The sequence below is a fragment of the Leopardus geoffroyi genome, chromosome C1, assembly GCF_018350155.1.
Source record: "Leopardus geoffroyi isolate Oge1 chromosome C1, O.geoffroyi_Oge1_pat1.0, whole genome shotgun sequence".
NCBI classification, from domain to species: domain Eukaryota; kingdom Metazoa; phylum Chordata; class Mammalia; order Carnivora; family Felidae; genus Leopardus; species Leopardus geoffroyi.
In genome coordinates, this window is record NC_059328.1 from 611,430 (window position 1) to 634,830 (window position 23,401).

A 23,401-nucleotide genomic window follows, 5' to 3' on the forward strand; every position below is an offset into this window, starting at 1 on the left:
TTAGGACCGTTGAATGTGGAAGGGGGGTCCAGGCGCTGGGGAGAGGGCAGGACACAGGGTGGGAGGGCCAGTCTGAACTGGGCAAATATTGAACCACGAAGAGCTTAAAGCTGCGCTCAGCGGCCGGGTGCTTTTCAAGAACCACCCGAAATGCTCCCCCGGAGCTGTCTGCCAGCACCTTGGCACTGACCCCGTCGGCTGGGTGTACTGCTGTCACTCGGCGCCAGGCCCGGATGGAGAACGGGGAGGGTCAGACCCCCAGCCCGGTCTGGCCTGTCTGCCTCTCCCCTCGCTCCCTCTCTGCACCAATCCCTGTTGACTCTGCCTTCTCAGCCCCCACCCACCCACCCCCAGATCCCAGGTCCCCCAACCCGGAGGAGCCCTCACCAACATCCCTGCCTGGCTCAGCTCCTGCAGCCTACAGGCCGTCCCGTCGAGGCCTAGGGCCTCAGGACACCACTTCCCTGCCTGCCCGCCCAGGCCCCTTCCCGGCCTTGGCCCTGGCCACGGGTCCGGGGCTCCCACAACCCGGGCACCTCACGGGCTTCCCCCAAACCCCGATGGGGTCCCTTCTCTCCAGCTCTGACAGCTTGGTCCTCTGCCCCACTCCCCCGGCCACCTGCCCCCTCCCCTGCCTCTCGCCCCGCCGGCACTGCCCCGCCAGCGCGCCCGGTACTCACTCTCCTAGTCCCCTCCCCTTTCTCCGGGACCCTGTCAGGCGGCCGCGTGCTCCGGCAGGGGACTTGTCCCAAGTTGGCTGGAATGGAGGTTCGCTCCCAGGCTTCATTCGGTGGCGAGGGAGCTGAAGAGATTCCATCCAGGGAAAAAGCTGGTCTCAGGACCCCAACTGACCTCCCTTCCTTGAGCCCGAGACTCTATCCCTTCTCTAGCTGCCTGGCCCTCCTCACCCCCCCTCCCCAAGTAACCCCGCCCAGCAGGCCCTGCCCAAGCTGCTGCCACCGACCCACAGGCCCCGGGTCCGCACCCCACACTGGCGGCAGGGCTGTCCTGACAGCGGGGACGGCCAGTTGGTTCCCTTCAGGGGCACGCGCCTCCCCCTGCACCCACCCCTGTAACCCGAGCCGCTTCAGCGCCTCCCCGCGCAGCCCCACTGGGCCCTAGGCCCCGACAGCGAGTCCGCAGGCGCCATGGGCCTCGGGGCCTGCGTGTCCTCAGCGGCGTCGGGGGCCCGAGCCCAGGCTGGCCGGCTGGGAGCTGTGCTGGGTGCCTTGTGCCTGCTGCCCGTGCTCATGATGCTGGCCCGGCTGGGGGCCCCCTCGGCCCGGCTGGCAGCCAGCGCAGCGCAGGTGAGAGCAGGGCGGGACTGGGCAGAAGGGTTGGCGGCCCGAGGGTCCAAGGGCCTGCGTGTTGGGGGAGGGGGAAGCGGGGGGGGGGGTGGGGGGGTGGGGGGGGGGGATGGCAGCATCAGGCCTCCAGCCCCGCCCACTCCGACCTGGCCTGTGGTTAGTAACCTTTTTCATTCTGGCTGTAAAAGTAACACTGACCAGGGTAGAAAACCCAAAAACACACAGAACCCAAAGGAGGGAATTTCAGCACTCCCTGAACCACGAACCCCACCCCGTTTCCTTTAGTCTTTTTTCCGCGTGTTTTCAGACACAAGTCTGGTCCCGACTGCCTCCCCACGAGCCCTTGCTTTCTTTGAAGGGAGATCTCGCCGCACCCAATCCCGCGGGTGTCCTCGCTACCCCGGGACCTGGTCCTCTGCCCCTCCAGGCGCCCCGCAGACGCCGCTACACGCTGACCCCCGCCAGGCTGCGCTGGGACCACTTCAACCTCACCTACAGGTGTGACCGTGGGCCAGGATGTGGAGGGGAGCGTGCCGCAGCCTGGCCGCCACCCCTGACCTTAACCCCCACCCCAGGATTCTCTCCTTCCCACGGAACCTGCTGAGCCCCAGTGAGACCCGGCGGGGCCTGGCCACCGCCTTCCGCATGTGGAGCGACGTGTCCCCCTTCAGCTTCCGAGAGGTGGCCCCCGAGCAGCCCAGTGACCTCCGCATAGGTGGGCACCGTGCCCCTGCCCCCGCCCAGCCCTGCGGCCCCCTCTCAGCCCCTGTGCTCCCCCAGGCTTCTACCCGGTCAACCACACGGACTGCCTGGTCTCTGCCCTGCACCACTGCTTTGACGGCCCGACAGGCGAGCTGGCCCACGCCTTCTTCCCCCCGCACGGGGGCATCCACTTCGATGACAGTGAATACTGGGTCCTGGGCCCCACGCGCTACAGCTGGAAGAAAGGTGATGGCCTGGCCTCCTGTGGGGCCCTCTGCCCCACGGTGGGCACAGCAGGAAGGCTTTGGGGGTGGCGGCTATGATTTGGGGTCAAGTAAGCAGGAAGGGGGAGGCTGGGAAGAGGCCACAGGCCTGGGTTCCAGGAGCCCTGAAACCCCCCCTGCCCCCCCTCCCCCCTGCTGCTGGAGACAGAACCGGAGCTACATTCCTGGGGGCCGAGCTCACTGCCTCTGCTGGCCTGGAACGTTCTTATCTTCCCATGGCTGTGCCGAGTGAGGGAGGCTCCGTGGCCGCACCGCGGCAGACGTGGCCACGGCAAGCGAGGCTGGCGGGCAGAGCGGGGAGGGCTGGGCCAGGGTCCGAGGGCCTGACCCTCGGGGCCTGCAGGCGTTTGGCTCACTGACCTGGTGCACGTGGCGGCCCACGAGATCGGCCACGCGCTGGGCCTGATGCACTCGCAGCACGGCCGGGCCCTCATGCACCTCAACGCCACGCTGCGTGGCTGGAAGACGCTGTCGCAGGACGAGCTGTGGGGACTGCACCGACTCTACGGTGAGTGCCGTGGGGGGGGGTGGGCTGGCGGGTGGCGTGCCGGGCCGGCCCTGAGGACAGGTTGCCCTCTCGCAGGCTGCCTGGACCGACTGTTTGTGTGCACATCCTGGGCACGGAGGGGGTTCTGTGACACCCGCCGGAGACTTATGAAGAGGCTCTGTCCCAGCAGCTGTGACTTCTGCTACGGTGAGGCCGGTGAGGCAGGGTCCCCAGTGCCAGCTCGGGTCTGGCGGGGGGGGGGCGGGGCACTGATGTGGCCCTCCCTCCCTGACTCCGGGGCAGAGTTTCCCTTCCCCACGGTGGCTGCCACCGCACCGCCACCCAGGACCAAGACCAGGCTGGTGCCCGAGGGCCGGAACGTGACCTTCCGCTGCGGCCAGAAGATCCTCCACAAGAAAGGCAAAGTGTAGTGAGTGGCCCTGCGTCCCCGTGGGGACCCCCCGAGGGTGGGTGGCGGGTGCTCGGGACCCTGCCCAGCCTCCCCACCCTCCCCGCAGCTGGTACAAGGACCAGGAGCCCCTGGAATTCTCCTACCCTGGCTACCTGGCGCTGGGTGAGGCGCACCTGAGCATCATCGCCAACGCCATCAACGAGGGCACGTACACGTGCGTGGTGCGCCGGCGGCAGCGGGTGCTCAGCACCTACTCCTGGCGGGTCCGCGTGCGGGGCTGAGCGCCCGCGGGGCCAAGACGGCCGATAAAGCACTTTCTCTCTCAAGTCTGCGCACCCTTTCTTGGGAGGGAGGGCGAACAGCCTTGGGTCCTGCGGGGCGGGGCCCTCCAGCCTGTGCTCAGCTGGATGTGGGGAGCCTGGGGCCCGGACGCCCCAACTTCCCCACAGGCCAAGGCCAAGGAAGGCTTTTTCCAGCTGGTCCCGGAGAAGTGGGGAAAAGGGACCCCCACACGTGAGCAGGGGACATAGGCTGAGCCGGTGGAGCCCGGGGTCACTCAGGGATGGGGAGGCAGGAAGGCTGGGAAGGGCCGGACCACTGTGCCCGTGAGGCCTCCAGTGGGAGCGAGAAGACCGACGTAGCAAAGCTTCCCCCCAAGAGTATCTTATCGCGTCTTAAAACATGTTAACCTTGGTACAAAACCGGTCTCACTGTGGCCAAGAACTCGCACGCTGGCTCTGGGGGGCCTGGGGCTGTGGATGCCCTGAGGGTAGGAAGGTGCAAAGGAGCCTGAAGATTAAATAGAAAAATCCCCCCCACAGCTCCATTCCAGGGCCAGTGTCCTAACAGTGCAGTCCCCAGTGGTCACCGTGCTGACCTTGTGTGTTGGGGGACATGTGTCCGCCCACACTGGCCACCTACAGATGCCCCCCTCTTCGCAGGGAGAGTCTGACACATCCGAAAAATACAGCCTTTCCTTCCACAACAAGGAAAATGTGATTTAATTCTACAAATTTACAAGCCAGGATAAAAATGAAATGTTGGAAAAGCGAACGAGACGGGCAGTCTGAGATGTGAGGTCAAGATCCGCGGCCACACTGGCCTCCAGCGGCTGTGCTCAGTCAGGGCCACGCCTCGGTCTGGACCCACGTGCTGCCTCTGGCGCCTGCCCTGGTCCCGACTGAGCCTTGCCGGTCGGCACCCGCAGGGCTGGCACGGGCTCTGCGCCGAACCTCAGAACTTGAGGCTGAAGCCGGGCCCCGCGGCCGAGGCCCCCTGGTTTGTGGTGGTGAGGTGGAAGCCTGTCTCCTTCAGGTCGTCGTCGCCCTGGGGAGCAAGCGTCATCGTGGGGCTTCGGCTGGGCCGGCCCCACCTTTGGGGGGGACCCCCACAGCCTGCCCCCTGCGGCCCTGTCCTCACCAGCTGGCTGTAGCCCAGGCCGCCCTCGGGGGGCCGTGGGCTCGTGCCGCGCTTCACCCTCTGCTGCTCGCTCTTGGCGGGCCACGTGGGGAACATCGAGGGGTCGATGGGGAGGGGGGTCTCTCGGAAATACTCGTGCTTCAGGCCGTCCTCCGCACTGACCCTCCGCCCGGGGAAGTAGGTCAGGAACCTAGGAGAACCAAGAGCGCTTGGCACCCACGTCGGGGTGGGGTGGGGTGGGGTGGGGGAGGGGGAGGCCGAGGGCCGGAGGGGCACAGCCTGCAGGTTCACACACTTGTTCATGAGGTCAAAGCCCTGGTCTGAGAGCAGGGCCCCGAAGCGTTTGCGGAGATTATTATAGGGGTACTCAGTGAAAGTCATCTTCTTGACCGCAGGGAGGTCATTGTAGCCAGGCCAGATTTTCTCACTGGGGGTCCCTAGGTCCTGAGAGAGAAAGAGAGAGAGAGAGAGAGTTTTGGAACGGCCGCGGCCTGCAGGGAAGGGTCTGGTACAGGTGTCTGCACGTGGCTGGCAGGGCGAGAGCACAGACCCACCTTAAACACTTTGTTGATCTGGTCGATCTCCGACTTCCCGGGGAACAGCGGCTTCTGGGTCAGCAGCTCCCCAAAGATGCAGCCCACCGACCACATGTCCACAGCCGTGGAGTACTCCTGGGGGGCCAGGGGCACGCTCAGAAGGCTGCGGGAGGACAGCGTGCGCAGGCTGGCCGCCCCCCCGCACTCACCTTGGCGCCGAGCAGCAGCTCTGGGGCGCGGTACCACAGGGTCACGACGACTGGGGTGTAGGCCTTCAGGGGGGACCCGTACTCCCTCGCCAGCCCGAAGTCCCCCACCTGCGAGGACAGAGGCGGGCTGTGGGCAGGCCCCTGAGGCCCAGGTGCCAGGCCCCTGTGGGGCGGGCCCCGGGGGCTCACCTTGAGGATGCCGGCGTGGCTGAGCAGCAGGTTGGACGTCTTGAGGTCTCGGTGCAAGATCCAGTTGTCGTGCAGATGTTTGACACCGCGCAGCAACTGGATCATCAGGGTCTTCACCTCCCCTACACGGCAGCGCCTCGGGTCAGTGCCTCGGGTCAGCTCCCCACCTCAGCGGCAACCGGGATTCTCAGCTTCTCCCGGGAATGCTCTCAGCTTGGCACGGCCCTCACGCACGCACGCACGCATGCATGCACGTACAGAGACCGCACACGTGCGCGCGTGCACACACTCGGATACACGGCGCGGTGGGGTCAGTGCTCCTTCCACCCCAGGGACTCGCTGCCTGCACCCTGGGCAGCCCGAGGGCCGCATGTTCCTTGTGGGGGACACCAGTCAGAGGGCCCCGTCTGTGGGAGTACATCAGGGCTGTGGGAGACCCTCCCTGCATGGCCCCCGCGGTGCCTGCAGGCCCCACCTGGCAAGAAAGGCTGCTTCATGGTCTCCATCAGACTCTTGAGGTCATGCTCCACGTAGTTCATCACGATGTAGATCTTGTCCATGTTGCTGCCCACGACGATCTCCTAGCAAACAAGAGCGGGTCCGTGGGTGCCGTGCTCACCTCCAGGTCCCGCAACTAACTGCTGGCTCCCGGGGCACAGACACTGGGGACAGCAGGTACCTATAGGTGTGACGACCCTAAGGGGGCTGACATTTTGGGAGGCTAGTGCTCAATTTTTGCACAACACTGGTGCACAGGAACCACAGGGTCCCCTTGGGGCACAGGCCCGGGCTGCCTCACCCTAACGGTGACAATGTTGGGGTGCTGTGCCTTGAGGATGGTGTTGATCTCCCTCAGGGAGGTGATTGGAAAGCCCTCCTTCTCCTTCTCCATCTTTAGCCGCTTCAGAGCCACAATTTCATCTGAAAACAGTTCGAAGATGGGCTGAGAAAGCACACGTTTCGTTGGGATTCAGGGAGCGTTTCTTATTTGGCACTGGGAAGCCTTGTGGAAACTGGGAAGCCCCATGTTACACCAGCACCAAGAAAACGAGCCCAAACCTGTGGCCCAACAGACGCACGAGGCAGATTTCCATGCTAACTTTTGTCCAAACAGCTAAGGAGAATTTTCCTATTTATCTCTATATCCCTACTGTGATTTGCCAGGAGACACAGCAAACCTCAACATCCCAGGACAGACACAATCACCGGGGTCTGAGGCTCTCGGGTGGCCTCCCTGACTTTCCAAGACCCAGCTGCAGGCGCTGGGGAAGCTGCCAGTCAGCAGCTCACACACCTGCTCAGGTGCTATCACTCAAAGCACACGACACACTCCGTCCCAGAACGGAGGCACCTGCTGTCACAAGTAAGCGGCAGAGCCTCACGGTCAGACTGACCTCGGGCCTCCACAGGTACCAAGGAGTCCACTGCTCAGGGGCCCATGAGTCACTAGCTGGTGCTGGCCAGGTAAGGCGAGGCCATAGCCGGGCACCCGGGGAGAAGAGACTCCTAGGTGAGTAGGAACTGTGCGTTCAAGGACCTTGACACCGAGGGTGCCGAGGGCCAGGATGGCCCGGGCTCGATCTCAGTCCCTGCGAACTGGCTGTGGCCCGGGCAGGACACCCGGCCTCCCTCCTAGAGCCCAGCCCGCACGTGGGCCCAGTGAGGCTGTGGACAGCAAACCCTCCGGGCCGGGCTCGAGATGGCGCAACGGGTACACCCACGGACAATGCTCTTCAGCACAAGTCCCTTCCTGCACAGGGACGGGCTCTCTGTGCCATCTGGTTCCTGCCCGTCTCCCCTTCTCCCTTTGGGGGACCACTCGGCACCGCACCCACCTGTTTTCTTGTCCTTTGCTCTGTACACCACCCCATACGTGCCTTCTTCAATCCTGTTGAGGCACTGGAACTCCTCCACGCTCCGACAGCCCTGGAAGGAAGCCTGCCGTGAGGACCCAGGGGCCACGGCCGCACACACACACCTGAATCAGGCCAGTGCAGCAAACCCTGCCCAGAGGTCTCCAGAGGGCGCCGAACGTATCTGGTGGCGGAGCCAGGAGCAGCCCTCTTCTCCGGTTTCTTCAGTGACCACGGGCTCCTCAATTACGGAATAAAACTAATGTGGGAAAGAGCTGGTCCTGGACGCATCCCTCTGAGCCAGGCCTGGCCTGTCTGCCCGGCGCTAAGATAACACTGAGGACAGGAGTGCCCCCGGCACCACGCCACCAAGGCCCTGGCACCTTCCCTCACCGCATACGTGACCCTGGTGACCCACACCCCGGGGACTCAGCTCCTGCTCTCAGCCACCATCCTGTTCGTAATCAGCAGAACCAACCCCGGCATGGGAAGGACGCCTGACCTGCAGGGCAGGGAGGTACTTGGGCAGCTCCTGTTTGAGTTCAATGGGTGACAGGGCGGGAGAGTCGGGCACGAAGTCCCCTTCGGTCAAGGCGCTGCTCTGTGGAGTGCCCTCACCGGCTTCTTCCTCCCCTTCCTCACTGTCTCCGGAGTCTCGGTCAAATCGGGACTCTGGAACTTCAGAAGTTAAACCCAATTATGGAACCAAAATAAGCAACCGTCATCACCCCTCTCCTGTTCTGGGGTGGGGGTGGGGTGGGTCACTGAGTGCACGCAAGAGCCACACGAGAATGACCCCAGGATGCTGTGCACAAGCGTGTGTCCCACCGTCCTGGACAGAGGGCACTGGGGCCTGGGGGCTTGCCAGCTCAGCCACGTGCACTGTGAGCCCCTGGCCGGAGACCGAGCTCAAAGGCGGCACACCCAGAGCTCCCGTCAGGCCTTGAGGGCAAGGCCTTGCTGGTGTCTACAGAATGGTGATGGGCCTGTGGTTGGACCTGAGCTAAGAGGCCGGGCCCCGGCTGGTGCTTCCCAGCCACCTGCAGTGTCTAAGCCACGGTGACGCTCACGAGGACGCTCAGTCAGGACTGTCCCCAGTAAGGGACGCTGGCCCCTCACGGTCGCGAGTGGTCGGTGGTGGGGGGAGTGGGGGTGGGGGTGCTCAGGGAACCAGGTCTCTCAGTGACTCAGCTGCCTGTGCCTCTGGGGTGGGGTGACCCTGGGGGAAGCCCGAGGTGCCAGCTCTACAAAGGGCCACAGCACGCAGGAAAAGACCAAGCACCGGGGATGCCTCTCACCAACGAGGACGTGGTTCTCATTCTCGCGCTCCCCATCCTCACTCATTTCGTCTTCGCTCACTTCCTCTGCAAGAGACAGCAGGCGTCTGCTCAGATCTGCGGGGCTGCTGGCCCTGCGCTGACTTGGGGTCTGCCTCTTTCTAGGGCTCTTCAGACCCTCCGCCAGCACCAGCGAGGGTCTGCTTTGGCTAACAGAGAGCAAGAACCGCCGTAAACGATCAATTCTGGGGCCTCACGTGGCGTCCCAGGCAGCAAGTTTGGAGACATTTTCGAACCGCGAGTTCCCGTGGAGACATTTTCGAACCGCGAGTTCCCGTGACCTCTGCGGTCCGTGGAGTCCAGCAAACCAAACCGTCGCGCCCGGTGCCCTCACCAGCCGACTGTCCAGACGCGTCCTCGGAGTTGCTCCCTGTCTCCTCCTCCTCCTCCTCCTCCTCCTCCTCCGATTCTTCACTGCTGCTGCCCTCCTCTTCATCCTCCTCCTCCTCCTCCTCCTCCTCCTCTTCCTCCTCCTCCGAGCCCGACCCTGATTCCGCTTCAGAAGAAAACGGCCGGAAGTGACCGCAGGCAGGCACCGCAGGCGGCGGCGACCACATGGCGGGGGGGCCCCGCACTCACCTGACGAGGACTCGGCTGAGCTGGTTTTGCGCTCGCTGTCGCTGACGTCTTGCAGGTCGGACAGCAGGTCTCTCTCTTCCACCTTCTCTTCTTTCACTTGGGACACAAACCACCAAAAGGGAACGTGTTTGCCACCAACGAGATCACGTGGGACCTCTCACACGGAAATAAGCTTCAGTGTGTAGGATAAACCCTCATCCACACTGAGCTGGAAAACAGCTCTCAAAGACCCGTGACAAAGGTTTCCGCTGAGAAGTACAAACGTGCTCCGCACAAACGCTAAGGTCCGGTCACGTGACACGGAAGTACTTTGGCATACCGTATCGTCGTGCAAAAAAAAGTTTTTGTCCATAAAAAACTGTCAGCAAAGAACCGCGCCACGCTGGCCCCCAGGCAGGCGCTGCGGGCGCTCACCTGGTTTCCGGCCGTCTGTCAGCTCGAACCGCTCTCGCGGCGGCCGCAGCGGACTGCGACTCCAGTGGCTCGCTTTCACCTTGTCGCCATAGTCCTCCCTCATGGTCCGGTGATGTGCAGACACTGGGGCACAGAACACAGCAGGAGGCAGCGCTGACGGCACCCTCTCTCTGGCAGGGCCCCACCTCGGTCAGAGGTGGTCCTCACCTGCACCCCTGCCGATGACAACCCACTACACCTGCTGACAGCTCTGTGGCCACAGAGGCGTGGAAACCGTGAGACGTCCCGGAGGACCCACGGAGGCCTTCCAGACTCTCTACTGCCGGAAAAGAAGGGGCCACGACCCACCTCTCCAAGCCTGTGCCTAAACAGCAGCGGGCGGCAGCCCGTGTGTTACCCTGACGGCTGTCCAGCACCAGGCCTGGGTGCGCCCCGGCCGCACACCCTCACCTCAGGCCTGAAGTGACCACTGCCTTCTCTGGCAAGGAACTAACTATGTGGTCAGGTTCAACTCCCGAGCCCCACGGCCTGTTCCCCCTTCACTCAGCCATGGTCCAGAGCACCTCACCCCTCAGTGGCATTTGTGCAGCTCTGGGCTCACCCATGGGAACAACACCCCAACCACAGGGTACGCCCACGCGCACCTTCCCTTCGGGCCTCGCGCTCCTTGCGCCGCTCCTCGGCGCGCCGCTCCCGTTCCTTCTGTTCCCGCTGTTCCTTTTGCTGTTCCCGCATCTTTCGTTCTCGCTCCCGCTTCCTCTCCAGCTGCTCAAGGCGGTCCCTGCAACAAGCACAGGCCAACTCTCTCTCCGCAAACACGAAGTTTTCTTTTTCACCCCAAGTGTTTTTTGCTCAAATTTAGAAACTGCCCGCTTAGATCGTTCAAACCATAATGGGCTTTTTAAAAGTAGAACATATACTCGCACACAGCCCAACAGCCGCAACAGAATGTAGCAAAGTACTGGCACGATGAGATGTTGCCAAGGAGGATGAGCCCACTGGTTCCAGAAGGCTTGTTTCGCAGTCCTACTGAGTGTGGATGGCGGTACAATTTAAATCCACCTTTATCACTAAGTTTTCAGGGGCACTGAGGGGTGGAAGAGCCCACCTGGGGAAGGTGGAGAGAAGGACCTAGACTTGGGCCTGAGGCCCTGTCCTACCCTCCTCACTAGATCCTATGGTAGACGGATGCCCAGCCGGGCCTGGTGGGGAGCTAAGCGGGTACGAGCGTGGTATACGAGGGGCAGCAGGGAAAGTTGCTTCATGGAGGGGACAAGGCTCATCTGAAGTGCAGGAACTATTAGTGACCACGGTGTGCATGGCTGATGCACCACAAAGTGGCCAGATGGTGAAAACTGATGAGCAGCGGTTAGTTTTCAAATCCCGATAGAATCAGAATTAAGTCCAAATCTAACCAGAAAAGCTATTACCAAAAAAACGAAAACAAAAACAGAAATGAGCACGGGCAAGGGTGAAAGTGGAACAAGGCCTGGGGTATGGTCGCTGGTACCGTGCCAGCTTTGGGGCCCGTCAGAGGTCACCGGTGTGGAAGGCTCGGATTCTAGGAACTATTCTGTAAATGCCTAGAAGTCCAAACTATTACAAAATAAAAGCTGCAAGTTAACATATAAAATCCAACCACTGAGGGGCACCTGGGTGGCTCAGTCGGTTAAGCATCCGACTCTTTCAGCTCAGATCGTGGTCTCGGGATTTGTGAATGTGAACCGTGACAGTGCAGAGCCTGCTTGGGATTCTCTCTCCCTCTCTCTGCCCCTCCCCTGCTCATAGCTCTCTCTCAAAATAAATAAAAACTTAAAAAAAATAAATCCAACCAGTGAATTCAGTTTTTCGTAAATTTACAAAATTGTCCAACTATCACCATAAGCCAGTGCTAAAACACTCCCATCTCATGCCCATCCGTGGTCAGCTCCTAGCCATCCTCCCTCAATCCGCTTTCTGTCAGATCAGGACTCTCGGGACGTTTCTTCTGCTTCTTTGGGCTGAGTCTGCTCCTTTCTCCTGCTCTTGGGGTAGCAGCCCAAGTCGCTGACTTGACAACTTCCTTTTCTGGTACCAGTGCTTAAAACAGCTCATTCTGGGCCCAGCTTTTCGTGCACCCCTACCTTTTGGCACGTTGCTTTTGTTTTCACTCAATTCAAAACATTTTCGATTTTTCCTCTGAATTTCTTCTTTGGGCCACAGGGTTAATCAGAAACGGAAGAGCTTTGCGACGTGCCAGTATCATAGCCAATGAGGTTTACCTGAGGTGCGATTATTGCTGTATGAAAACTTTTCTCAGAAGTGGGTGGTTGGATTTCCCAACATTTTGAGGATTTCCCCAGGTTTCTTTCTGTTGATTTCCACTTTCTTTTGTGGAAAGACGGCATACTTTGTACTACTGCAACTATCTTATGTATGACACTTGTCGTATGGCCCACATATGATATGCTCGAAATGAGCGTGTCTTCTGTGGCTGTGGGTGGAGTCCGGCACGCAAGCTCGCTCAGACTGAGCTGGTGCAGGGTATTTTCCAAGTTTTTTACAGCCTTGTTTCCTCTCATTCTATTAACAACTAGAGTGGGGTACCGAAACTTCCAACTGTAATCGAGGAACTGCCTATTTCTTCTTTCAGCTGTCAGGTTATTGCAGCCCAGATTTCTGGACTCCGCTGTCAGACTCATACACATTTACCGCGGTCACATGTTCCTGACGTATGTCCCTTCCTGTGGTTGTGAAGCCCCGTCTTGGTGCTGGCCTCACGTCTGGCCTGGCGCTGAGCCACTTGCACGCTGCGGCTGCTGTGTACGCGTTTCACCTTCTTCCATGTGTTTAATTTCATGCTTTTTTGTTTTCCGAACATATACAAAATCCCTTTTATTTTGCTTATTTGGAAATCACTCTATGTTTATTTCTGGTACACTTAATTCATTCAAAGCTGAACATTTCTAAGGACTAAATTATTTGAGCGTTATATAATTATGTGGTATAAAATGCGCATATAGACCAGTGCATAGAATGTGCTTTTAAAAAATTGTACTCAGAAAGATACTGATTACTGTACATACTGACAAATAGCTGTATTTAAAAATGAACATCTGGGGCACCTGGGTGGCTCAGTTTGGCTAAACCTCTGACTTCGGCTCAGGTCACGATCTCGTGGTTTGTGAGTTCGAGCACCGCGATGGGCTCAGAGCCTGGAGCCGGCTTCGGATCCCGGGTCTCCTTCTCTCTCTGCCCCTCCCCCACTCACGCTCAGTCTCTATCTCTCAAACATGAATAAACATTAAAAAATAAAACTAAAAATGAACTTTTGCCCAGGCCGGCACCATGTTTCAATGGTCTCCCCTTGGCCTCCAATCCAAAGGAGTGTGGTTTCCAGACGTAACGTAACCAATACTTTTATATGAAATAAACGGAAAGTCTTTGGTGTTCAAATAAGTACCGTAAAAAGAAAAACCTCTCATCAAGTATATTTTCTCAGCTTGGCTTAATGCCACAGAAATCAGAAAATCACAAACACTGGACAAAACAAGCCCAGGCTACCATCAAGGTCTACTGGAACCTTGCAGGTGAGAGCAAAAAGAGTTTCAACCGCCACGTTTTCCACTCTGCTAGGATTGTGCTAGATTATTCCAGGATGCTAATTCAACACTGAGGACCTGCGAGGGTATGAGAAGAACGGGGGAGGCGGGAGAATGAATGGAGACTTAGGAAAAAAAATAAAGAGGGTGGTTCGGGAACTGGGAGAATTGAAAAATCACACCTTTCAGTCTCCACATTTCTGCTTTTTGTTCAGTATACGAGCAGAAACCATCTGGAAGGAAGGAAGATTATGACTATCTGTAAACTGACAGAGAAATGCTTATGACAACAAGTGGTTATGTATGCAGTTCTTGGCTGTTCACATCAGCAACGGATGAGGAAAAATAGAAATTCTTGATATGTTTGTCTCAAGAGGTAGTGACGTGGCTACGGGCAGCACGAATTCGGCTGAAGTTCAGGGCAGGTGCTGCCAGGAGTTTACACTGCAGAAAAGTAAAACTGCTTTGGATTCAGCCTCGTCCTCCCGGCTTCTCTTCCAGGATCATCAGGGTCAAGCTATGCTATGACACAAGGCGACAATGTCCATGGGAAAACAGGCTTTGAGCAGGATGCCCCTTTCCCAGTTACAGTCCAGTTCCCGGGTAAAGCTGTCCCAATAAATGACGAAGCCCAACCCAAACCTATCCCAGTACGTCCAGACCTGGTCAGTCACGTAGGTGGACATGGCGGCGACATTCATCACCAAATGAGGCCCCGCTTCCAATCCGGTGAATTATGTACCCTTCTACAGCAACTGGAACTTGTCAAGTTTGGGGTTTTGTCATAACCCTCTGCACGGAGCTGCTCTTCATTTAGGAAGGACAGGTTTTCCTCTGGAAGGCCTCTCAGCAGGACTTCATGCTCATGACCAAGGGCATGTTTGATGCAGTCAACCAGTGGTCCGTAACAACAGTTGTTTATAGTGTGCTGACACAGGGGTATAGCTCAGGGGTAGAGCATTTGACTGCACGGTGCACGGACAGCCATGATTTGCTAGAACTCCATCTGGAATCTGAGAAGGGTCCTGTAGCGTACTATTTATAACAGATTTGGAGGGTGGAGTTTCCTCATGCTCTTGTAGAAACCTCTCCAGTATAATCCGAGCCATTAATGAGGGTGCACAGTCCACCTCATCGGCTAGCTCTTCTCCCCACTCCATTCAGGTACCTGGGAACCTCTGCCTCAGTGTTCTGGCAGGCGGCACAGACACCAGGCACTGAGCTGTCTCGTCAGTACTGGGCTTTGGTCGGTCAGGATCCCGTTGGGCCAGGGACCGGGAGGTGGCACAGGCAAGGGAAAAACACCCTGGGCTCAGCCTTGGTGTCAGGAGCCGAAGGGTGGGCACACAGTGGCACAGCGTGAGCTCCTAGTCTGTTTTGGCTTGCTCCCATACCCTCTTTACCACTAGCTATGCAGACCAGGCTTCACACGGCAGCTCCCCATACGTTCACTTTCGACCTATTTCCGTCCTGGTCTCTAACGTGTTCTCCTTACAGACAACATAAGAGATCAAGCTTTGCTATCAAAGAACCTCTCCTTTGGGTACAGAAACCACTTCACATTTCATGTAATTATGGATTTGGCTGGATTTACTTTTGTTGTTGCTCTTGGTTTTTCTTTTAGAGGTCTTCCTTTTGGGTCCTGTTTCTCAGTTTTTGACGGTCTGTGTGTGTATGTATATAATGTTTATTTGAGAGAGATGGGGGGGGAGGGAGAGGGATAGAGGGGAAGAGTGCGGGGGAGGGGCAGAGAGTGAGAGAGAGAGGGGGGTGAGGGAGAGAGAATCCCATGAACCATGAGATCACCACCTGAGCTGAAATCAAGAGTCTGATGCTTAACTGACTGAGCTGTCCAGACGCCCCTCTGTGTTTGGTATAAATAAATATTTGTAGTATATAATTTTAATTCTTGTTTGCACTATTTTGTTAAAGTTATTTTCTTAGAGGTTGTTTTAGTGATGGCAGCATGCATCTTATCAAGTTACACTAACTTCATTCCACTGAACATAGGTCTGCTCTGCCACAGCCACAGCCCTCCCTTCTCAACCCTGTGCACTCTACACATGCTATGTATCACACAACACGGTATTTTAATAATTACTGTTTTATGCAATCGTGTCTCTCATAGAAGCTGAGAAGACATGAAATGAAACATACATAAATTATCTTACGTTAACCTACACTTTTACCATTTCTAAAGCTTGTCTTTTCTTCCTGTGAATTCTATACCTTCTGGTGTCATTTCCATTCAACCTGAAGATCTTGAGTATGTATGTATGTATGTATTTATTTATGAGAGAGAAAGAGAGAGAGAGAGACAGAGACAGAGAGACAGACAGACAGACAGTGAGCGGTGTAAGGCAGAAAAAGAGGGAGACACAGAATCTGAAGCAGGCTCCAGGCTCTGAGCTCTCAGCACAGAGCCCGACGTAGGGCTCGAACTCACGGACCATGAGACCATGACCTGATCCAAAGCTGGATGCTTAACCGACTGAGCCACCCAGGCGTCTGCCCTTGAGTATTTAAGGCAGGTATTACTAACAATGAATTCCACCAGTTTGTTATGTCTCCTCACTTTTGAACAACAGTTTTGCTGCACAGATTTCCTGGTTGACAGGTTTTCTTTCAGCAGTGTGACTACGCCATTCCACTGCCTTCTGACCTCCACTGTTTTTCTTTTTCTTTTTTTTTTAAATTTTTGTTTTAATGTTTATTTATTTTTGAGAGAGAAAGAGAGAGAGAACGAACAAGCAAGGGAGAGGCAGAAAGAGAGAAAAACACAGAATCCAAAGCAGGCTCCAGGCTCCATGCTGTCAGTACTGAGCCCAACAACGCAGGGCTCAAACCCACAGGCCATGAGATCGTGACCTGAGTTGAAGTCGAACACTTAACCGACTGAGCCACCCAGGCGCCCCTGGCCTCCATTGTTTCTAATGAGAAGTCAGCCACCAATCACACCTTCTATGTAGATTTTTTTTCTCTTGGTGCCTTCAAAATGTATTCTTTGGCTTTCACCAGTTTGACTATGATGTGTCTTTGTATTTACCCTGCTTGGGGTACACTGAACTTCTTGGATACGCAGATAACTGTTTTTCATCAGATTTGGGAAGATTTCAACCATTATTTAAAAAGACATCTTTGTGCCACATCACTCCCCTCTCCTGGTATTGCAAGTTGCATGGTGTTGGTGAAACAGGTGCTATGCCACAGATCTCGGAGGCTCTAGTTCTCTTCCTTTGACTGTTCTGAAGAAAGCATAATTTCTATTCTTTGTTTCAAGTTCCTTGCTAATCTGGAATACTTGGTTTCTAGTGATGCTTGTCTTCCTTAACAGGAAGTCATACTTTCCTATTTCTTTTACATCTCAAGACGTCCTGTTGAGAATTGGACATTTCAAATAACATACGGTAGCAATTGAGGATTCTAATTTTTCCTCTCACCTGTTGCTGTTTGGTAACCTGCTCTGCTAACTCTGTCAACTCTGTCTTCCAAAAAGAGTGCGGCCACTGCTGGTTTTTTCCCTTTGTTTCTTTTTGTTTTCAAGCTTGGCTTCCTGGGGATCAACACCGTGTCCGCACAGCTGTGCCGTCAGCCCATCCTAAACGGTCAGCACTGGGCTCGGCAAACACGGGGGTTTCCCATGCTAGCAGCGAACCTGGACACACAGTTCTGCTCACCCCGTGATCTTTTACCTTAGGAATCAGCTCCCCCCCATACCTCCTCCTCATGAGAACAAAGGCTCTCATCACACTTTCTTCGGTGCCCGTGTCATTCAGCCTGCTGGGAACACAGGCACCATCTACCCCTCCTACTTCTCCATTCCGTGTAGCAGGCCAGTACCAAGCTTTCTCTGCAAACACCTCAATACACAGAGATGGCCCCAGTAGTCACAACTAGCCCAGATGAACAGATCTGGAGCTACACAGATGTCTTCTCCTGGGAATCTGAGCCCACAGAGATGTACTTGGAGACTAATGTCTAAGAGTCTGGTGCCTCAGCTCCAAAGCTATTATAAGGCCTTTGGGATTTCCATTTTGTCTGAAAGAACCACAGTCTATTTCTGCTGTGACCTAGAGAACCCTAAGCAATACATTTCCTTAGTCTTCCTCGCTTAGACCACCTGGAAGAGGGCTTGGTACAGAGCAAGCACTCAAAAAATACTTGCCCAGTGACCAATGAGTCGTCCTAGAACAGATTTCTCTTGGGCGCTGTGTGGGAATTTCTATACGCTCCCTGGGCTGAATCTGAGAGGGCCCTCCTCCCCCATCCCCGGCGTCAGCTGACAGACGGAGGAAGATCGTCTCTCCCTGCGCGACCACCGCCCTTTCCCTCTCCACTGCTGTTTTTGGCCCCAAACTGCAGTCCTTGTGTCTGAATTCCTTTGTCAGACTTCCAGCTCCCACCAGCAATGCCCCTTCCGACTGGCCCAAATCACACTCTTACACAGGGTCTCCAGCAACTGCTGGAATGGCCTGGCTCCCGAGTACCTCCCCCACCAGCCTTCACCTGGAGGAAACCGACACACAATTTCCATTCCCTTCATGATCTTCTCTGAGGAAGACTCACACCCATGTCGGTATTCAAGATGCAGTAAAAACTTCATCTCTTCAGTCAGCACCACACCCCATGTTTACCGTGCCGGGACTGTGGACTCACAAACCACTTCCGCCCCACATCTCTGTTATACTGCCGGGTTTGCATGTGTGCACCAAAATGGCGGTCTCCATCGCCGCTCTGATGGGGTGTTGGCTACCAGCAATGCTCAGTTTCAGGCTCCTTCACAGACTGCACTCACTCACCTCTCCCTCCTGGAATGCTCCCGGGCCATCTCCCTTCTCTTCTGCCTCTCCCACTCTCTGCGAGCCTTGTCTTGCTCCTCCCGGTGTCGCTTCCGGCGCTCGTGTTCTCTCTCTTTTTCCTTTGCCCTAGCATGCTTCCCTAAGAGGAGAGAGAATGTCACGCAAAGGGGCCCAACACCCAAAACTTAATTTGAAAATATTGAAGGGGCACCTGGGTGGCTCAGTCAGTTAAGTGTCTGACAAGGGAATGATCTCACGGTTCATGAATCCGAACCCCGTTCTCTGCTGTCAGCGCAGAGCCTGCTTTAGATCCTCTGCCCCCTCTTTCTGCCCCACCCCCGCTTGTGCGTGCTCTCTCTCAAAAAGTAAGTTAAAAGATTAAAAAAAATTTCAGGGGGGCCTGGGTAGCTCAGTCAGTTAAGCGCCTGACTTCGGCTCAGGTCATGATCTCAACAGTTTGTGAGTTCGAGCCCCATGTGGGGCTGTGTGCTGACAGCTCAGAGCCTGGAGCCTGCTTCAGATTCTGGGTCTACCTCTCTCTCTCTGCCCCTCCCCCGCTCACACCCTGTCTCTCTAAAATATAAACATTAAAAAAAAAAATTAAAAACTTTTTTTCAAAGAAAATACTCAGTGAAGAAGAAAACATTTAATTAATGACTTCGGAGAAACAATCACGACTTTATGTTAAAAAAACAAAAGAAATTCCTGTGGAAGTAAGCCTCAAAGTGAGGGAAAAAATAATGTGGTTATCACTGAATAGAACTGTAACTTTTGGGACGCCTGGGTGGCTCAGTTGGTTAAGCATTCGACTTCGGCTCAGGTCCTGATCTCGCGGTTTGTGAGTTTGAGCCCCGCATCAGGCTCTGTGCTGACAGCTCAGAGCCTGGAGCCTGTTTCAGATTCTGTGTCTCCCTCTCTCTCTCCCCCTCCCCCGCTCACGCTCTGTCTCTCTCAAAAATGAATAAACGTTTAAAAAAAAACAACTGTAGGGGCGCCTGGGTGGCGCAGTCGGTTAGGCGTCCGACTTCAGCCAGGTCACGATCTCGCGGTCCGTGAGTTCGAGCCCCGCGTCGGGCTCTGGGCTGATGGCTCAGAGCCTGGAGCCTGTTTCCGATTCTGTGTCTGCCTCTCTCTCTGCCCCTCCCCCGTTCATGCTCTGTCTCTCTCTGTCCCAAAAATGAATAAACGTTGAAAAAAAGGATTAAAAAAAAAAAAAAAAAAAAACAACAAAACAACTGTAACTTTCATCTTCTTTCTGTATTAAGCTATGATTAGACTATAATTGATCCTTAAAAACACAATGTTGAATAATTGACCCCCAGCGCAGTCAGAAATCCATGTATAACTTCTGATTCCCTAAAAATTTTACTAAGAGCTTACTGTTAACATAGCCAATTAACACACACTGTGTGTTTTATGTTGCCTACTACACTATTGCAACCATGTCAGCTAGAAAAACACCTATTATTCAAAATGTAAGGAAGGAATGCCTGGGTGGCTCAGTTGGTTAAGCATCCGACTCATGATTTTGGCTCAGGTCACAACCTCCCAGTTTGTGAGACAGAGCCCTGTGTCAGGCTCTGCACTGACAGCATGGAGCCTGCTTGAGATACTCTCTCCCTCTCTCTCTGCCCATCTCATGCTTGCAAGTGTGCTCTCTCAAAATAAGTAAACTTTAAAAAAAACTGCATATAAATACCCTATATTTGTTGAGTTTAGACAATATTACATTTATGGGGCCTCAGTCAGTTAAGCATCTGACTTCTGCTCTGGTCATGATCTCACGATTTGTGAGTTCGAGCCCCACGACTGGCTTTATGCTGACAGCTCAGGATTAGGATTCTGTGTCTCCCTCTCTCTGCCCCTCCCCCGCTGATGCTCGATCTCTCCTTGAAAAAACAAACATTAATGGGGCGCTTGGGTGGCTCAGTCGGTTAAGTGTCTGACTTCAGCTCAGGTCATGATGTCACAGTTCTTGAGTTTGAGCCCTGCGTCAGGCTCTGTACTGACAGCTCACAGCCTAGAGCCTGCTTTGGTTTCTGTGTCTCCCTCTCTCTCTGCCCCTCCCCTCCTTGTGCTCTGGCTCTGTCTCTCTCTCTCTCTCTCTAAAATAAATAAACGTTAAAAAAAAATCAAAAAACATTAAAAAAAAAAAAAAATATTACATTTAAACAAACTAACCCGAAACAATGTAACGAGGGAGAAAAAAATACCAGGAAGAAAATGAATTAACTATTCAGAATGATCTAGAAAAACGTATGCTTTTGGCTAAGATTTTACTTTCTCTTCTCTTTCAATTGTGCTCTGGAGGAGACGGTAGAGTGTGACACAGGAAACAGACCATACTTGAGCATGATACAAAGAAAAAAAACAATAAATGCTTCAGTACCCCCTTCTGCTGAATGGCTACGATGCCTACGTTTCTCTTTCCTCTTTTCATCTTTCCTGTGATGAGCCTTTTCTTTCCGAGACATTTGCTGGGGTGGTTTGATAGCCAAAGAATCATCTTCCTCTCCTCTGAAATAAGACACAAAGCATCACGTCAGGTAATGGAAGAGCCATGAGGGTGCCGTGGAGCTTCTTCAGCCCGGAAAAACGCAGCGTTCAGAATACAAACAAAGTTGAATCTAGAATCATTTTAAACCTTAACTATGAAATTGAAGCCAAAACTGCTTATAAACAGAGACACAGATGAAAAGGGTAAGCGAAAAATCAATGTGTATGTGGAATGAAAATGCCTCTCTGAAGAAGCTTCAGGGCATGATGCACACGTTCATCACCATGACCATGGCGACAGTTTCACAAGCGTGTACAAACATGTCAGACTGCACACTTTATATATATAAGGAGCTTATTGTTTATACATCAATAAAGCCGTTAAAAAAAGTATCACAATTTTAACAGAACTTGATGACCTCAAAAGGTCACTCAACAACACTTTTCACTGACTCTATGACCAAAAAGTTGTGAGAATTCACAATCTGTATGTCCTTGCACTTGAACTTCTGGTTAGGCTGGCTTTAATGATTTGACGACGGATAATTTGGTGATGATGACGGATACGAGAAGGAAGCAAGTGAGGGGATACCGTGGTGCAGGAAGGGATGTTAGCATATACGGGCCTCGCTAGGACCACCGCTGCTTACGGGCCTTGCTCGAGCACACTTCAGCACCCTAGTGTGGTTCATCCGTGCAAGATTTTAGGCAGTAATTTTACCAGTCACTAAAAGCACACACACACACAATTATTTAAATGCAATTTGTGAATGCGAATTCACTGGGTTGAAGGATAATTGCCAAGAAGGGAATATGCACCCATTCCATCTTCCTGCAAGAGGACTCGGGTGCCAACTGGTGCCACACAAAGTCCATCTCAACTGTGAGGTAAACCACAGTCACCGCTTCAAACGTTTTCAGAGGAGCCCTGAGGAGGCTCAGCCAGGACCACAGCTGTGCTGTGGGACCCCGCGTGTCTCCGCGGGGAAGCGCACGGGCACCTGGTCCCCACCTGTCTTCCATGGAGTCCTCTCTTCTGTAGGGCGAGTTCCTGATTGTTATCTCCATGCGGTGGTCCCTCAGCTCCCCCTCCTCAAGGGAATCCCGCTTGGAATCCCGGTCATCAGACTGAGAAGCAAGGAGAAAGTCATTTCCTCACAGATAAAAGTCTTGTTAATGATCTCAAACCTTGCCAATGTCCAAAGTTTCACATACGCTTTGAAGGGATCAATGTTACGAGGTATAAGAACCTTCCACCCAAATTACCGTATGACGTTAAAATCACAACTCTCTAGAACCCAGGGCCTCAGGTGAAAAAACTTGAAATCAGCATATTCGACAAGGAACATTAGACTCTATGCCAAGTGTGTTAGTTGTTTACATAAGCCAAACTTGAGCCTTACGCCGTGTTTTATACGCCAAACACTCTGGGACACCTCGTCCGTGACTCGGAAATAGCTAACGAAGGTCAGCTACTAGTAAGAGCAGAAACGAGTACTTCTGCCGACGCTCTCGCCAAGGTACCAAACGTTTCTCTGATTACGTTACTGTGCCAACCAAAGACCCCGCCAAACTCGAGTATTAATTCCAGGGCGACTTCCTACTGCACTAGACATACTTGGAAATGGTGCCACAGACACAGAAACGGTGACATGAGAAAAATTAGTCCCACTGCACTAATGGATTCAGGTTCAAAGTACTTTATCTCCACGTGGATCCTGCCATCTACACACAGCTTTAGTATGTTATCGATCTGTCTCCAACGTAAACCGAGTATTTGAACGTTTTTGTTAATTTTTAGAAGAGATTTTGCGCTCACCTGCGACATTTGGAAGTACAAAAGAACTTCACCGAAGAAGCGTTGTTCTAATGGAAAAACGAGGGCAAAGAAATTAAATCTCCTTTAAGAAAACCACTTACTTAAAAAACATGGCTTACGTTTTTTAAGCGTTTTATCTCTGCTTTCTCCTCTTGTTCCTTCCGTCGTTTCTTTTCCTGAAGAATCTCATCTAAAGTTTTCACCTTCCAAGAGTCCTTTTCATCACCCATTTGAGTCGAACCGCTGCAAAGAGAAAGAGCTCGAGCCAGGGCAGGACACACGGCAAGTGGGCTTCGGGGCGCTGCGGCTCGCGTCTTCGCGGACGGGGCGGGCCGGGCTCCGAAGAGCGACCGCCTGGATTCAAGTCTCTTTGCCGTCATTCCCGGGCAAGGTCCTTCGCCTCAGTTTACCCTTCGTCACAGACGAGAACAACCCCCCCCCCGCCGCAGAGCAACACCGGTGGGGAGGGAGCTCATCCGTGGAAAGCTCGCGGCTCAGTCCCGGAGACCCCACGCCCGGGGGTCGCGGTCACCGGATACGACGCGGCCGGGCCGCCCGGCCCCTCAGCCCCCCGGGCGCGGCCGCTACGAGTCGGGGTTCGGGCCCGCAGGGGCGGGCTCCCGGCGTCTGCGCCCGACGCCGCCTCAACCCCCGGCTCCGCGCGGGGCGAGGCGGAACGAGGAGGCGGGAAGCGACGCCCAGGGTCCGCCGGGATCCGAGCGCTCGCCGCCCGGCCCGGCCCCGCCCTCCGCCACTCACCCCTGCGCCTCCGCCGCCGCCGCCGCCGCCGCCGGTCCCGGAGCCTGAGGAGAAACAGCGCCCGGCGCGCGCCAGCAGCGTCGGCACTTCCTGCGTCGGCGCGGGCTGATGACGCAGGTCGGCGGCGCCCGCCGGCGGCTCGGCCGGAGCAGGGAGGGGCCCGGGCGCGTTCACGTCACTTCCGACCCGGGCGCCGCCGCCGGCCGTCCCTCCGAGCGC

At 55.1% G+C, this 23,401-nt stretch overlaps 2 protein-coding genes and 2 pseudogenes across 7 annotated transcripts; 2 read left to right on the forward strand and 2 right to left on the reverse strand.

The window, feature by feature from the left end:
• Positions 1-669: 669 nt before the first annotated feature.
• On the forward strand, positions 670-3,518 carry MMP23B (matrix metallopeptidase 23B). 2 transcript variants are annotated; one of them, XM_045475296.1, is made up of 8 exons: positions 670-1,307; positions 1,735-1,805; positions 1,883-2,022; positions 2,088-2,255; positions 2,637-2,801; positions 2,877-2,987; positions 3,084-3,210; positions 3,299-3,518. In XM_045475296.1, exons 1-8 carry the CDS (start codon positions 1,149-1,151, stop codon positions 3,471-3,473), a joined length of 1,116 nt encoding a protein of 371 aa, XP_045331252.1. In that variant the 5' UTR covers positions 670-1,148; the 3' UTR covers positions 3,474-3,518. The 2 variants fall into 2 exon arrangements, with proteins under 2 accessions (XP_045331252.1, XP_045331251.1); XM_045475295.1 differs by having other exon boundaries at positions 674-1,307; positions 1,666-1,805.
• A 651-nt stretch (positions 3,519-4,169) lies between these two features.
• Positions 4,170-23,290, reverse strand: LOC123597028 (cyclin-dependent kinase 11B). Of its 5 annotated transcripts, none has more exons than XM_045475275.1 (20): positions 23,183-23,290; positions 22,543-22,666; positions 21,617-21,732; positions 20,498-20,625; positions 18,109-18,247; positions 10,373-10,509; positions 9,729-9,851; positions 9,315-9,410; positions 9,070-9,231; positions 8,697-8,762; positions 7,901-8,076; positions 7,381-7,471; positions 6,345-6,466; positions 6,021-6,126; positions 5,546-5,667; positions 5,357-5,464; positions 5,166-5,282; positions 4,907-5,055; positions 4,612-4,801; positions 4,170-4,518 (listed from the first exon to the last, which is right to left on the reverse strand). In XM_045475275.1, the coding sequence occupies exons 2-20, from the start codon at positions 22,651-22,653 to the stop codon at positions 4,426-4,428; spliced, it is 2,352 nt and encodes a 783-aa protein (XP_045331231.1). In that variant the 5' UTR covers positions 22,654-22,666; positions 23,183-23,290; the 3' UTR covers positions 4,170-4,425. The 5 variants fall into 5 exon arrangements, with proteins under 5 accessions (XP_045331231.1, XP_045331232.1, XP_045331234.1 ...); XM_045475276.1 differs by having other exon boundaries at positions 7,901-8,070; positions 23,183-23,288; XM_045475278.1 differs by lacking the exon at positions 23,183-23,290 and adding an exon at positions 22,424-22,470 and having other exon boundaries at positions 22,627-22,664.
• LOC123600094 lies at positions 11,950-12,072 on the forward strand (annotated as a pseudogene).
• Positions 12,959-15,074, reverse strand: LOC123597034 (annotated as a pseudogene).
• Positions 23,291-23,401: the final 111 nt, after the last annotated feature.

Coding starts and splice junctions, on each gene's coding strand:
- LOC123597028 (XM_045475275.1), bottom strand. CDS start 22,653: ATGGGTGATGAAAAGGACTCTTGGAAGGTGAAAACTTTAGATGAGATT. Junction 9,852..10,372: donor GCGCGAGGCCCGAAGGGAAG/GTGCGCGTGGGC, acceptor TCTGTGCCCCAG/TGTCTGCACATCACCGGACC. Junction 7,472..7,900: donor AGTACCTCCCTGCCCTGCAG/GTCAGGCGTCCT, acceptor GCTTCCTTCCAG/GGCTGTCGGAGCGTGGAGGA.
- MMP23B (XM_045475295.1), top strand. CDS start 1,149: ATGGGCCTCGGGGCCTGCGTGTCCTCAGCGGCGTCGGGGGCCCGAGCC. Junction 1,308..1,665: donor TGGCAGCCAGCGCAGCGCAG/GTGAGAGCAGGG, acceptor CTTTCTTTGAAG/GGAGATCTCGCCGCACCCAA. Junction 2,023..2,087: donor GCCCAGTGACCTCCGCATAG/GTGGGCACCGTG, acceptor GTGCTCCCCCAG/GCTTCTACCCGGTCAACCAC.